Here is a 15,176-nt window from a genome sequence, read left to right on the forward strand (position 1 = left end):
CACAGTTATTTTATATAACAGTTATTTTATATAAAAGGTTGAGAAATCAGTGCTTTGTGCTCATCACATTACACATAAGCATTAGAAGGTGCACTGGAGCTAACAGCCATGCTCTTAATGTAAGTATTAGTTCATTTATCTAATGCCACTAACGTGGGATTCAGCTTGCAGATTAAGACACCTATATTTAGGTGTCTACAAGAAGGTGCTTAAGCTAAGCTCCCATTTTGAAAAAGAGACCTAGGCCAGGATACAGGACTCTAAACAGAGGTGTTCAATGTCTTTTTAGATGCCTTGATCAGGACGGCATGTGATCCCTTTAAGTTGTTTTCTATGTGTTCAGTCTGTGCAGATGTCTCTGCTACTTTAGGAAATCTTGAGCAGTATTAGACACTGAAGTTCATGCAACTCAGCCAGCCCAGAGGAGCTTGAAAAGTGTGCAGGGGGTCAGTGGAGGTATCTATCTGCTTTTGAATAAGCTGGACAGCTCTCTGGGTTTCATCAACTGAATTAACTGTGTCTCTTCACTTAAGAATGGCAGTTTAAACACCAGGGTCATAGGTACACAACATAATGCAGATATATCAATCTGTAAATCCTAACATGCAAGCTGGATCCTATCTTTGCTGCATTTAGCTAAAAATGCAAGAGCCACAGTAAAGCTATTTAAGCAATACCATTGCAAGCTGGATAATTTTAGTTTTATGCACACATAAGGCACAGAACTGTCAGCTGGAAACAGGCTTCATTCACCTCCTTCCTTCATTTTTTTACCTTCACCTTTATGCTCCTCTCTTCCAGCCTTTACTGCTTTTGTAGTTGAATTGTGTTGCTGTGTTTCAGCAACGTGGCAATAACTGCATTGCCCTCTCCAACAGAGGACAATTGTTTCCTCAGTGATAGCTGCCAAGTTGCTTTGATGCATCTCTTATTCCCATGACTGTGTCAAAAATTTGAATCTAAAAATGCTGAAATGTCTAATTGACAACAAATAGAAGGCATTCTTAGACACAGGCAACTTTCACTGTTCTAAAACTAAATTACAGTGTATGACCGCAGGAGAAAAAGCTGTAGAGTAAATACAGCAACTCCAGGGCTGGTAGGAAGGATGGCAAACAGTATTTGCAGTGCAGTTTTAAGAACAGTATTTACATTCAGTACAAACTTCCCTGAGCTTCTATGCAATGGCTGCTGGCTCTGCTTTGAAAGCAAAGCCAAGGGATGAACACACCATATATTTTGTAAATAGGTTAAATGTCACACCACGGAACTTGTTACTCAGCGTGGCACTTCACTCTTCCCACTGGATATAAGTAATAAATGCACCGGATCCAACCAGTCCAAAGGAGATTTAAAAGGCCATGCTCCCAACCAGACAACTATGAAGGGAGAGCCACTTTTGGCTACATAAGCCTGGAGAAGATGGAATTTCTGTTTAGATATGTTTCATTAAAAATCTTTCACAGGTGGTCTTTGACATTTATTCTTGCACCTAGTTCTAATTTCAAACAATGCATGTACTTCAAATTTATCTTCTTCTTTCCTTATTACAGTCTTGAGCTTGCCTGCCAGCATTGCCTTGTAAGTGTTAAGCGTTCAGTTCAAACTTAGTAGGGCTAACAGAATCACAGAATGGGTTGGGTTGGAAGAGACCTTAAAGCCCACCTAGTTCCAACCCCTGCCATGGACAGGGACCCCTCCCACCAGCCCAGGCTGCCTAAAGCCCCATCCCACCTGGCCCTCCCACCAGCCCAGGCTGCCCTAAAGCCTGGCCTCAAACACCTCCAGGGATGGGGCAGCCACAGCTTCACTGTGCAACCTCTTCTAGTGCCTCACCACCTTCACAGTAAAGAATTTCTTCCTTATATCTAACCTAAACCTACCCTCTTTCAGTTTAAAGCCATTACTCCTTGACCTATCACTACACCCCCTGATAAACAGCTTCTCCCCACCTTTCCCGCAGGCCCCCTTCAGGTACTGGCAGGCCGCTGTAAGATCTCCCTGGAGCCTTCTTTTTCTCCATCCTTCTTTTAGCTTTCAGCAACAGGGACTTGCAGCAGACCTGTCCATTCAGGCAGTGTTGTGAATTCCAGCAGTTTTGCACTTTGACAGCTGCACCAAGCTCTTCACATGCTTCCACTTTCTCCCTCTCTTCCAGCATACACAAGCTTTGTTTCAAGGACTGCAGTGGTGCATTTCTTTTCTACCTACCATTGCTCACCTCTGATTGAACCATCTTCTCTTACGCATTTGTCAGATTTTCAGACAATCATCTTGATGTCTGGTCCTATGTTCTTATGTTTCACAGATGCGTCCCATGCACGCCAACAGATATTTCATTGAATTCTTCAAATTCTTTTAAAAAAGATTCTGACTCTGATCTGTACTAAAAATATGCTCCCTCCAAAAATCCATCATGCTGAGTGCTGAAACCACTACCAGCATCGACAGCTGATACACTAGCTGATTTCCTCATCTACTCATTTCTTCCATACACCCATTTTTTGTCTCATTAACAGACAAATTCCTTCCTTTGAAGGAAGACACCTTTTTCTCTGTGTTTGAACAGGCTTTGATGTTATGAGGTCTTACTGCAGGATAGGAAACAGAGGTGCCATCATAAAACAAAGGCTGCTTAAAATAATAAATGGACTCTCAGTCAGCATGGCAAAAGCGAAGCAGTGACACAGATTCCACAGATGGTACCAAGGGGTAATTCTCAGATGCTCTCAGAACGTCCCTTTTTAACCAAACTGGGCCCTGCAAGGCATTGACCAATTCAAACCAAAACATTTTGTAGAGCAAGACTTACTAAACTCATCTATTTGCCATGGTTTCTCATCTGTAAAACTTCAAAAACAAAATCTTGTGAATGTAAATCTTCATATTGTTTTCAAAAATGTGGCCATGAGATGTACAATGCATACGCCTTGTAATTGATCCATATTCTTAGCCTGCATCTACACTTTGAAATGCTCCGTCATGGTTATTCTTTGCTAGGATCTTTGTGAATTAGGAAGGCAGAGCTGACAGGAATACTACCTATTATTAATAAAGTGATACATGAGGGATTTCTTTCAATTCTAGAGTCAAGCTTTGTTTAAACATTTCCTTGCAATCTTTGCAATCCAAATAATGTTGCAATCCAAACAATGTCTGTGGAAGAGAAAATGAAATTGTAATCGCCCAGTTTACTTTCAGTGCCCGAAGGGCTGGCAGCGGGAATAGTTGAAAGCAAATGGGTGCACACATATGCATGGAAAAGTATGCAAATGTATGCACACGTTACAGATATACATACATTTGTCATGTTAATAACAGAGGATACAGAAATTAGTTCCTGTAATTCTGTAGAAAATAGTTTCATAAGGTAAAGGCATCTTCTGTGGGAAGGTGTTATCTGCTCCGCACTGCATGGCTTGAAATTTCCTCCCTGCACCAGTGCTGTTGGGGCTCCAGCAGCAGGAGATCCAGTATTCTGTCTCAAGGCCTGCAAAAGGAGCAGCAGGTGCCTTTTAAGCGCTGCATCTCACAGGTTTATTAGCCATAATAGAGCACTGGTGACTGGTCTACATGGTTACGCTACAAATAGAGCTACATTGGTGGTACCAATGACGGGGAATTACGGAAAGTAATCCAGTGTAGACACAGCACTTGATTAAGAGAGAATGAACCACCCATGTCTAAGCTGTTAGAAGCAAAGCTTAATTGATAACAACACCGTCTCTCTGTTCTGTGAATGAATAATCAAATTTCCTGGCAAAAGACTGCAAGCAAATTGGGCAAAAACACAGCTTATAGGGGATGCAGGTAATTTAGTTATTTTTCTTCTAGTGAGGGCTTCTCCTAATAGCACGCATGCAGCTGTCTACATGTTATCGTACCCAGAACTGACTGATCTAATCAAGATAATCTTCAGAAAAGCATTCTGAAATGAATGCCTGTTTAAGTGGTTATTCTTTCAGCTCTCGGCTGTCAGGGCTCCTCTGCAGAGGCAGCAAGAGAAAGGTCACAGCACAAGAGAGATCAGGAAGCATGTGCAGATATAAAGGTCCAGACTCACTATTATTTTTAGATGTCTGACATACGGACACGCTAAGAAAAGAAAAATTGCTCTGCGCACAGAACCTCTCCAGCTACAAACTGACATCCTAGAGAAAGCGCTTTGAGGAAACAAAGCTGTAATTCGGTCTCCCTAAGTTAAAGCAGGTGGGAATTTAATGGAAAAGAAAAAGGGGGCTCCCCCTATCCCTTCTCCCATTAACACTGCCAAATGCAGCATATCCGTTCCGGATTTCTGAACGTTCGACAGCCTGGCTGGAACGGTACAAATGTCCTTTACATATGTGCAGTCTGTGCAGCATCTGGATGTGTCAGACCTTTTGTGCATGCACCGCGGAGCCAACTTGCAGATGTGCCGTGGACCCAGCAAGTCCCCCATGTGTCAGGCTCACTGCGCATTTGCTGTGTAGCATATGTGACAACACACTCTCTGGGATTTTCTTGTCCAAAATAGAAACCCTAAGAGTGAACTCCCACATCACCTGATGGAGTATCAACCACATGGCTGCGCATTTTCCCCTTTTGCATCAGGATTATACCTATTCCTGAAAAGTCAGTGCTCTCCCTTTGTAACATGATAGTATCCCAATAAGCACAACAAAAAGAACTCTGTTATATAGTTATAGTGTATGTACGTGTTTTTATGTAGGGTTATAGCCAATGCTTCTACTGACTCTATTTAGCACTTAAAAGGCTTTATATAATTAATTCTGTTAAAACCAAAATTCCAATTTAAATTTAATCATTTCCATTTTATGGAAAACTCAGGCGGAGGAAGATAAAAATGTCAGACAGAGGGAACCTGACTTAGCACAGCCCCACGTAAGAGGAGAAACACAAGCAACACAATCAGGTTTTGATACGGATTTCCTCTAGAGTATAATAGTAAATTTGTTTGAAAATGAGAAGGGTATGGGTGTCTCAAAGGGATCATCTTTTCCCAGGTTTGTCTTACCCTGACAGAACGGCAAATCCCTTGGTCCTTCTAGCCTTCTTCTGGGCTGCCTTGTGGGAGTATATGGACAAGCACACAGTGAAGAGCGAATGTGTCCACGTGGCTGGAAAGCCCCCCCCTCCTGTTGTCTTGGGGGACTGTGAACCCTCTACTGCCTTGTTACAAAGCCAGGGAGCAGGAACAGACTGTCTGCCTGCCACTAGCCTCGGGACATCCCCAGGAGGCAGGATGAGTGTCTGCTGCAGTATGCAGCTGCGCTGGCACGGCTCGGGGTCATGCCTCGCCTGCCCACCCTGCAGACATGTAGCCCCAAGGAAGTTCTTCCACCGGTCTGCTCTACCAGCCTGATGCCTGCTCCTAGAACTTGGTCTGCTTCTGAAGGGCCTGGATGCAAGCTGAGTTTCAGCACTGGTCTCTACATGAAAACAGCACGGAATTAGGGGTGCTTAGACTTTTACAGCTTCCTCCTGATCCTGATGGGCTTGGACCTCTCCAGAGCTCTGTAAAAAGGCAGTGCCAAAAAGGGAATTAGAAACACATGCCTTCCTGTGTTTCAGCAGCTTACTGTATGAAACCTCTTCCAAAGGATCCATGGCATGGATGCTACACATTAACATGTTCATATGTTACTAAAATTGATGATTCCTTCTCCTTGTCACCCCTCTCTCAGGCAGACAACAGTCAGTTACAGCCTTCCAGATACGGCCATCCTGCCTTGTCACGGGCAGCTCCTCGTCTACCTTATTGGTGCAGGTGTCTACCAGAGGCTTCCAGATGAGGCACACTTACAGACAGGTACGGACTCGAAAAGATGCATTCATGGTGCTCACCAAAACGAAAATAAAAGAGAGGCCGGTTTCCTGCCGTGCTGGCTGCTCTCTCTCTAGCGGCCGCTTCCCGGATGTCACAGACACCAATGTTGGCAGTGCGGAGCATTCTTCTGGCAGCTCCTTCACTGTGTTGCAGTCTACACCGTACTGCGGCAGCTCCATTCGCTGCTGTAACAAGTTGAAAAAAACTAATTAATTCACGTTTAGTTTTTTTACATTTGTTACAGCAACGAATGGAGCGGCTGCCCCCATGCAGTACAGCACACACGCACACGCACGCACAGACACTACAGGACACTCACGGAGCCAATGGGGTCAATGTTCCACTCTGCCAACGTTGGCGTTAGTAATGTTAGCAAAGGTGCAGCGAGAGGACTGGCTGTCCAAACAGAGGGGAACTGCCTTTGGATTTCCTTTAGTTTCTTGAGTGCAGTCACAGAATGCAAATCCCAGCCCTTCCCCGATGCCTTCAATCCCAGCAGAAGAGATGTGCCCATTTCCATACTGTTTGAAAATCTCTCTAAAACTTCTCTTCCTCTTTAATAGCAAGATCTAAGACCAAAGCTTTTAGGTTCTTGCAGTTCCCCATGAACACACATTACAACAAAGAACCAAATGACTAATTTGGTCATCTGCGTGATTGCTCAGATATTAACAGAGGCTAATAAAAGGCAACATCTGTTTTGCTATCCTAATTCTTCTTGGAAAGGATTCATCTCCCCCTTCCTGGTGAGCAGGGACCTCAAGCCATTCAGGTGAGTAAGGTCTTAGAAGGAAAATACCAAATTGCACTGTTTCAGGTTTTGTCCAAAAGGTAACACAACAAAACAAACAAAAACTACAAAGACAGCAAAGACCAAGCACAAATAGTATCAGTTTCTGGAGGAAAATACTTAAATACAGTAGATGCTAATGTCTTTGGCCATCAGCTAAATGATTGAGCTTGATGGATGTGCAAGAAAACAGCAGACAATATTTCAAAATTCTTTTCCTCTCCATCCTATCATTATCTTCTTTCACTCATCCATGTCGCATATTCCCAGTGCAGGATTTCCTGGGAACTGGCAGAGTGGAAAACATTCACCTTGTTTCTTCCCATCTTTAAAAGAGCACTAAATCAGCTACATCCTCAGTCATGACCTCTTCAAATTATTGAATGGATCCCACTATAGGACTGACTTATGTAGATCTTTCTGGAGAGATCCTTTCCTTTACACTGGAAAGCTTTACTATCACACTAGAGACCTTGAAAGATAAACCTCGGAGGGTTCTCCAACTTCTCTCTTTCATCATTACATGCATGATGAATCCCCAGCAGTTTTAGACAAGGCTACAGTTTGACCAAAAGACTACGAGCTCTCTGGACAAAGCTGTGTTTTCTTCAGTGAAGAAAAAAAGTTCAACTCTATAAACAAATTCTGGTACCAACCACATCACTGTGTGGAGGATTAAAAGGAGGTAACACTCTCCTCATAACACATTTTATCTACGTATGTATCATGAGAACATACTGTGAAGACTGCCCTATGTCTGATAGCTTGGTCAGACAAATGAGTACCCAGAAATCTAATAACTGCATCTCTGGGATTGTAGCTTTGTTGATTGGATTTGTTTCTTTCTTTCTCTTATGGCTCACAATGGTTAAGAAACTTCACAGTCACCCTCAAATCAGTAATTACTACTTCAGAAGAAAAGATGTGTCTGTAACACCCATCTCTTTTGTAGAATTTCCATCAGTGGAGAAGACCAAGTGAAATCCAAAGGCACCAAATACCATTGTGTTGTGGAGCTAGCTAATATATATATATACCTGGAGAAGAGAAAACAAGGCAGTACCTCTACACACAGGTAGTTTAAATAGAAAACTATCAACACCATAAAGGATGAATTTTGTAAAAGAAAAAGTGAATTAGTTCCCAGGCTTGCAGTAAAACAGGGCTCAGAGGACTGCCAAGTTCAAGTGGAGCCTCCATAAGGTCAGTGAGTCTGCGCAAGAGTGCGTGGCACACTCCAGTGGGACCAACACAAAATAGAGGCCTACAATTATACACAAAACCAAATATTCAGCTTCAGGGTTCTGTTCCTCTATAGCATGAACTCTAAAGAGTTACTTTCTTGTTTCTGATATAAACATAGTGGAAATAACTTCAATGAAGTAATAAATTATTTGACATTCAATTTAGTTTGAAGATTTTCCTACACTTTTTGGCAAGTACATGCAACCCACCCCTGAATACAGAGACCAACTGTCTATAAAGGAGCCGTTGCTTATTCGCAATAGGACAAGCTGAAGTGTAGGCATGTTGCTGGTCTCTCTAGTGTCTTCAAAACAGAGATCTGGGCAGGAAACCCAGAAATAGAGGAAGGCACAAAGCTGTAAGGTCCTCTTCTTCCACTCTTGTGGATACATCTCTTTAGAAAGCTTTACATGGCCTTGGTCATAATGAGCTAGGACACCACATTTTCTTCTGTAGTTTTGCATTACTTCTAATAAACAATGCCTCTCTAACGAGCCTAACCTGATGTTATTTTCCAGACATGACTGTCAAACCCACAGCAACGTATGTAAAAAATGTACACACACATCAAAGCGGACATATATGTATGTAAATATACATTAAATGGATGGAATAAGCTTTTTCTGCATAACAATGGCTTTGCTTCTGTCACATAAATTTCTTCAAGGTGCAGATTTTTATTGTGGCAACTATCAGTAGGCTTGACATCTTCATGTATCGCAAGCACAGATAAACATACCAGGAGGTTGTGGCAGGTAGGCCCCAATTAATTTTGATCTCTTCTTTTCATATCCCTTCTGTGTGATGTCACCTGCCAAGAAAAGAAAAGGAAAATCAATAAGACGTGGACGAAGTCAAAGTCTAGCTTCTTAATGGCTGCACCAACAGCTTAGCCACCACTGCACTGTTCGTCTGTCTTGACAATTATAACAAACAAATGAAAGCACAGTATGATCGTTCTACCCAGAAAAAACTCATTTACGCCAGAACCCTTCTGACAAGTAAATACCCAGCCTTGATTTATTCCAGCACTGGAGTCCAGCAGCAGAGTTTTAAAACCATTTTGATATGCTGTCACACAAGCTTTGAAAAGGTACAGTGACCTTCATTAGGTTAATAAACAATGGATTATATGGAGTGTGTGGGCCCATGGTGGCTGGCAAAACACATTGCTGATTAGCATTCTCTGTCATTAATGGGATTTTCCTAATCAAGCATGTAAGGCACACAACATTTGAAACTGCTGCTCTATCATTTCTGCAGTATAAATGTTTAGCCCACTTCTAAGCAGCAATGAGAGCAACAGAAACATAACAAAACAAATCTACCATACATCCACTAGAAAATGGTAGCATACAGACTTTTTGTCTGACTTGCCAGCAGAATCTCTAAGAAACCTTGAAGGCAAATGCTTGAATTTCTTACTTTCTATTAATGTGACCCTTCACTGTGTTTGCAGTTTCTCCAGGTAACTTTTTTTAACGTAAGAATTAAAAAATATTTTTCTGATATAGTTTTCTAGAAGAAAGTGCTGGATAATTAGATAAATAGAAAAAAAAAAACATACACTTTTAGTCTTACTAGAGTTAAGGAAAGGCCTGATCACTGGCTACAGCCCTGGCTCCGGAGCTCAACACCTGTAGCTAGCAGCTAAAACAAATGTTCAAATATAATTCAGATACCCAGATTCTTCTTTACAAATGTATGAGTGCATGTGCACACACATGTGTAAGTATTAAATTCAATACAAGCTACTCTAGATGTTAATGAGACAGGTTTTAAAATTATGAAACTTTTAAAACAACAACATACTCCTTTCCCTTTATGTGAGTATATCTCTGTTTGTGAAACTTAACATGCAGTTACAGCACTGGACTTGTACATTTGTAAAAGGTTGAGTGCTTAGGAGGGAAAAAAACCATGAAAAGAAGCGGAGCTTTGGCAGTAACGTCCAGGCAGACACAGCAATGTGTGTCTGCTCATCTCCCTGATGAACAGACATTTCATCTCCCATCTCAATGTTCAACCTTCACCTAAGGAGACCATTGCTAAGAGGACTGCATACTCATTTCAATCCCAGCCACTCTGGTAAATGGATGCTAAATTAGCAAATGTATAGAGAAAGCTTTCTGTGGGTTGGCCCGAAGTCGCTAACTAAATCTAAACACCTTCAAATGTAGCAGTTGTTCCCCGATGAAAGATCCCTTCTGGGGGATGGTTCCAACAAGCAATAAGGAGGCAAGAGTCTCCCAGCCTCTCTGCCAGTGTCCTGAGCCAACCTCTCACCCCACATTAAAAAACAGCGCTTAAAATAACACCTACCTTGTTCGCTACCATATCTCAAACTGCTCTGCAATAGAAGTCAGCTAAAATATCTGTGCTTTTAAACGAGGAAAGTGAGAGTGAAACACCTCAGATGACAGCTGTCCCATATTTACCCACAGAAGAAGTGGTAGACTTGGCAAGAGGACCTATGTTTTTAAAGTTCAAACCCACTGTCTCTTTAAGCACAATTTTTCCCTTCTTGAACATTTCTGGCATATGTTCTAACCAGTGAAACAAGCTCCCTCCCCATTATAATCTCCAGCTTCTCACAAAACAGACAGTAACTATAGATACCACTTCATCAAAATGTTGTCATTAAAAATGTGTTTATTTCTATCTGAAAATTATACAATATGAACAGTTGTTTTTTTTTTTCAAGTTTTGCTAAACAAATTACCGTTCATTTCCTGTGCTCATCAATACTGAATGCTTATGTATTTCAGGCACATCTTAATTTGAATAAAAATCAGTTATTATTATTTTATGACTGCTTTTAAAGGAGCAGAGATACCCCAAAGAGAATCACAGCTCCGTTTTAGTATGTACAGGGTGGCAATGCCATTTTAAACACAAAACTATTAACAATAGGTGCTCGACTATTCTCAGTCTTCCCCACACGTGGTAGTACGTACACATGCAAATCGACACCTTTCTATAATTGTGCGCATCATTGCCCTGGCAACCAAAGCTAAAAAAACACGTGAAAGCAAAATACAAAATCAAGACAGAAGGAAGTCTACTGCATCGTATAGTCTGGGGCAGTACACAAAACCACTTTATCAAGATTGCACTTTGTATTTTTTAGGTAGACTATCTTACTAATTTACACAGTAACTGATTAACCATTAAAATATTATAAATATACATATAAAACTAATGTATTTCGAAGCTATCTTGAATTCGCTGTGAAAGCTCTTCATATATACTGAACACAGCTCACCAAAAGTTAACTATGCTTAAATTGTGCTCTTATAAATTGGTATTCACCCAGTTTTCTATATTAACACCCTTGGTCTACACCTTCCATTCCTTTGCAAATTTATGCAATAATTTTACCTCTATCATAAGAGAAGTATTCCCCTTTTCAGTTAGGCTCACCAAGCTCATGTTCTTCAGCAGTATCATACTGAATTCAGGGTTGGTTCTTGGAGAATTTAAACGGGATTACATGGACTAGAGTTCCTTGCCATAAGAATTCACGAGGTACAATATCTTTCCCTTTTTAATGAACTTTTCTTCTCTCAGAAAGCCAGTGGCCCCTCAGGACTTTGCTGCATGCTTGCAAAGTCTACTTCCAAAGAAAGAAGGCAACAGCACCTCATCCCCAATGTCTTCACAGTCCTCCCATGAGCAGGCAGTACATGTATGTTATTTTATTTACTACAGCAACAAACTCTTCAGAGCCCTGTAGACCTCCTCATTACACCACCACTCTCTAGCATTCTTCTCATGGCACCTTCACCTGCATTTGTGTGGCATCTCCAAGCCGTGTGGCAGTGCCCAACAGAACATCGTGGAGAGGCACACCAGTTGTACAAGCAGGTTGCCAGCAGGTTGAAGGGAAAAGGCCAGGGATGGAAGGGGGATTAGAAGACTTCAGCATTAAGGAAGTGCAGGAGCTGAAGGAGCATGTGGCCGCAGGAGCTCTGGGGATGGCTCTCCCTGGGACAAGAAACTCCCTAATGTCTGGAAATTTAGCAGCTGCCTTCAGCCCTCTGCTCTGCCTGCCTTCTTCCTTGACCGTTGCTTCCCATCAGGGCCTGGCTCTTCTCCCAGGTACCCTGCCCTGATCTGCTTCTTCTCAGCTCCATCCCACAGCCTGTCTCCAGGCCTTCTTCCCTCTTCGCTCCCTTCCTCCCAGGCTGCATTCACCTCAGTGCACCCAACGCCTTCGGCCTCCTGTTCACATCAGCACTCTCCGGGTTCTTCCTCAGGACATGCTGCTCTCCTCCTCCTCACCTGCACTGGTGATTTGACAGGTTTCTGCCATAGGAAGGGCACAGACCCTGGGGCAGGAGCCAGAGAGGAGCACAAGCCTGGGAGGAAGCTGCTGGGGCAGGCCTGAGCTCCTCACCACTAACTGGGTAGTACATTTTTACCCTTTTTTTTTTTTTTTTCCCATCCATATTTCAAACCGTGTCAGGGACTACTGAACAACAGGCATGTAGCACGCCGACCCTCCTGCCACAGAACAAGTTCATTTGTTATTTCAAATCTTGCAGAGTCTTTTCAGGAACAATGGGAAAAACACCAGTTTTGAAATGCAAGGGGCAGCACAAATGGAAGGCCACCCAGCCTGCCAAGGAAGAAGATTGCCTCATCGAGCTGAATACAGGACCAAGGCTTTGTCACTCCATAATCCTATTCCCACCTCTTTATTTGTTGTTTGTGCCCCAGCACAAATTGCAGATGGCAAAGCTCTCCTACACGGGCACTCACCGATAGCAAGTATTTTGTAGCTATATTTAGCAAAGCTGTGCTCTATTGTAAGTTCACTCAACTATGCTCCCCACAATGGTTACTGTTTGCATGATACCCTCCATTTTCTTGGAAAATTTACGATATTTACTCTTTCCTTCAACAGTGTTAGATTTCTGCCCTTTACAAAGATGACCAGGCACAGCTGGTGGAGGCGGGTCAGAGGACGGTAAGGACCGCACACCATCATCACCAGCGAGGAAGGAGCTTCAGGCAGCAGGGAGCCACAGAGGATATTCCACACTGCACAAGGCATTCTGAGGAGTAAGATGCACACATAAATATTGAAGTCATTCCCATTATCCTGTCCCCCTTCCTGGCTCCTCAGTAAGACAGCTGCCTATGTTTACACGGCATGTCCTAGACTATAGACTGATCATGGAATTACAGCTTAAAATGAAAATAATAAAAACGTTCGTTTGAGGTAATCAGCAAATGTTGACTTTTAATATTTGCTGGGGGAGGGTTATTAAACATGAAAATACTTCCGTGAGAAAAATATCTCTATATAAACACCCTTCTTCAAAGTTTTTAAATGTTAAAAGCTGACAACAGCTAGAAACACTCTCAACATCGACAAAGAACATGCTACAATACCTTCAAGAAAGAGGACTGCCTAAAGTAAATAGTATAGATATATACTATTAGATATACTATGAAAGTTTCCTTTTCAATTGAAATGTTTATAGTTGATCTATTGTCACTTCCTGAACACAAACATGTCCAATCTTGATGGACTGTTACTAGGATATATGAAGTAAATTTATTCAAGCAAAAGATAATTGCATTATCCAAATAAATAAATAAATAAAATCGCCTAATCTTTCCTTTTTTCAGAAAGTTGCCAGTACTTATTAACATTCTCAGTCCTTTTGGACACAGCACAGGTGAAAAGCAAATGGTAAAAACAGGAACCGCAATCACCTTGTTTAGTGCAGTGAACACTCAATTTAACGTTCAGTGATCTCAAAGCCTGACTGATGCCGACGGTTTTCACTACACATGCATGTTTTGAAATGAAATTTCAGGCTGGGACTTTGAATTACTTTCAGGCACTTATGAAAAATCTGCCACAGGAAATAACGCAATCAATAATGCCTCTCAAATACACCGACTGAAACAGGTCGTTGGTGAGTGCCTTTCCTGAGCCTATGATTTTCTGCCCTCTAAAGATTCAATTTTCTGTAAGACTTGTTTATTGCTGATGACTCAAGTTCAGTGTCAGCATCTTGGCAAGAGGGATTTGAATGAAACAAAGCTCCTCATAAAGAGAACTGTGACTCATTTACTTCTCCCACTCATGATGCAGACAGTCTCCCTGTCTGGTCTCCCAAAAATATGCCCAGAGACAAAGGATTTCATTTTGGATGGTGGAAGTATAGATATAAAAACTGCACAAATCTATTTCATGCAACTTGTACATGAACACAAAAACACGCACGTCAGAAGCTGTTTTCTTCTCCCATATCTTTTTAAAAAGACGCTCAACCTCACTCACAGCTTAAAAAAACAATCAGAATTATGGGGAAAAAAACATCAATCTATGGCACTGGTCAGGTAAATTAACGGCATTTGCATGTTTTCATTGCAAGCAGTACCATAAATTACACTCCTGCTCAAAGGCCTTTAATGGGAATACACTGTAGCTTAAAGGTTTCAGTGATAATTTCACCCACATATAGCTGAATTCTCTCTTTCCCCAAGGATACATTTTGTTCCTGTATGTTGCAAGCAAAGCAGAAAATGGCTGAATTTCAATGACAGATAAGGAAGGGTGTCTCACGTACTTTATAGCTTATGTTTTCTGAAGTGGCTTCTAATTCAGGAAAAGATGTTTAAACAGATTACTCTATTAACAGACAAAATAAACTATATTAGCACTGCTAAAATAACACAGAAACAAGGTCTTTTCAATTTCAAAGGTATTCCTGTTCAAAATAAATACTTTCTTCCCATTCTGTGGATATACAAATTAAATATCTGCCATATAATCTATCCAGTCTTAGTTTTAATTTGAATTCTACATTATTAAACGAGCAAGACAGCAGTAAATCATTGTACATAGAACAATTTTTTTTTAGTATGTCCACCCTGAATCCCCAAAGATCCCTTAATCACCTTCCCCACTTACTTTCTGGTCTCAAAGTCTTCAGCACATTTTTCCAATACCCAAAATACGCCTGGACTTCAAAAGAAAGAAAAAACCACCACTGCCACCAACAAGAAAAAAAAAGCTCCAAAAAAGAACCCCTAAAAACCCAATTCAGTCCAACGAAAACAACCCCGTTGGATTTTTTTCATCCAACCCTCTGCTCTTCTGACAACCCGGCCGCAAGCAGAGATTGCCAGCGGCATGGCGTGCCGCCAGCGACCTGGAGGCCTCGCTGGAGACCCCGTCTCTTCAGAGGCCACAAGTGTGTGGTCCCCAGCCTCCGCCGAGCTCCCCAAGAATGGCATATTTGTGCAGCGCGACTTTTATGGCCTGGATTATTGTAAAGTAAACAGAGA

General features: G+C 41.8%; 1 protein-coding gene across 5 annotated transcripts in view; it reads right to left on the minus strand.

Annotated features, from left to right (window-relative positions):
* DIP2C (disco interacting protein 2 homolog C) overlaps nt 1-15,176 on the minus strand; it is a 311,009-nt gene that overhangs the window by 133,649 nt on the left and 162,184 nt on the right. For 2 of the 5 annotated variants that reach the window (XM_035316876.1, XM_035316875.1), the window contains exons 2-3: nt 8,605-8,676; nt 5,848-6,015 (exon numbers count right to left, since the gene is read on the minus strand). In XM_035316876.1, coding sequence (XP_035172767.1) covers nt 5,848-6,015; nt 8,605-8,676 — 240 coding nt within the window. Of the gene's footprint in view, nt 1-5,847; nt 6,016-8,604; nt 8,677-14,799; nt 14,943-15,176 lie in introns of those variants that run through there. The other 3 variants (XM_035316879.1, XM_035316878.1, XM_035316880.1) reach the window with 2 other exon arrangements.

This window comes from Oxyura jamaicensis, chromosome 2, assembly GCF_011077185.1.
Source record: "Oxyura jamaicensis isolate SHBP4307 breed ruddy duck chromosome 2, BPBGC_Ojam_1.0, whole genome shotgun sequence".
Lineage (NCBI taxonomy): Eukaryota > Metazoa > Chordata > Aves > Anseriformes > Anatidae > Oxyura > Oxyura jamaicensis.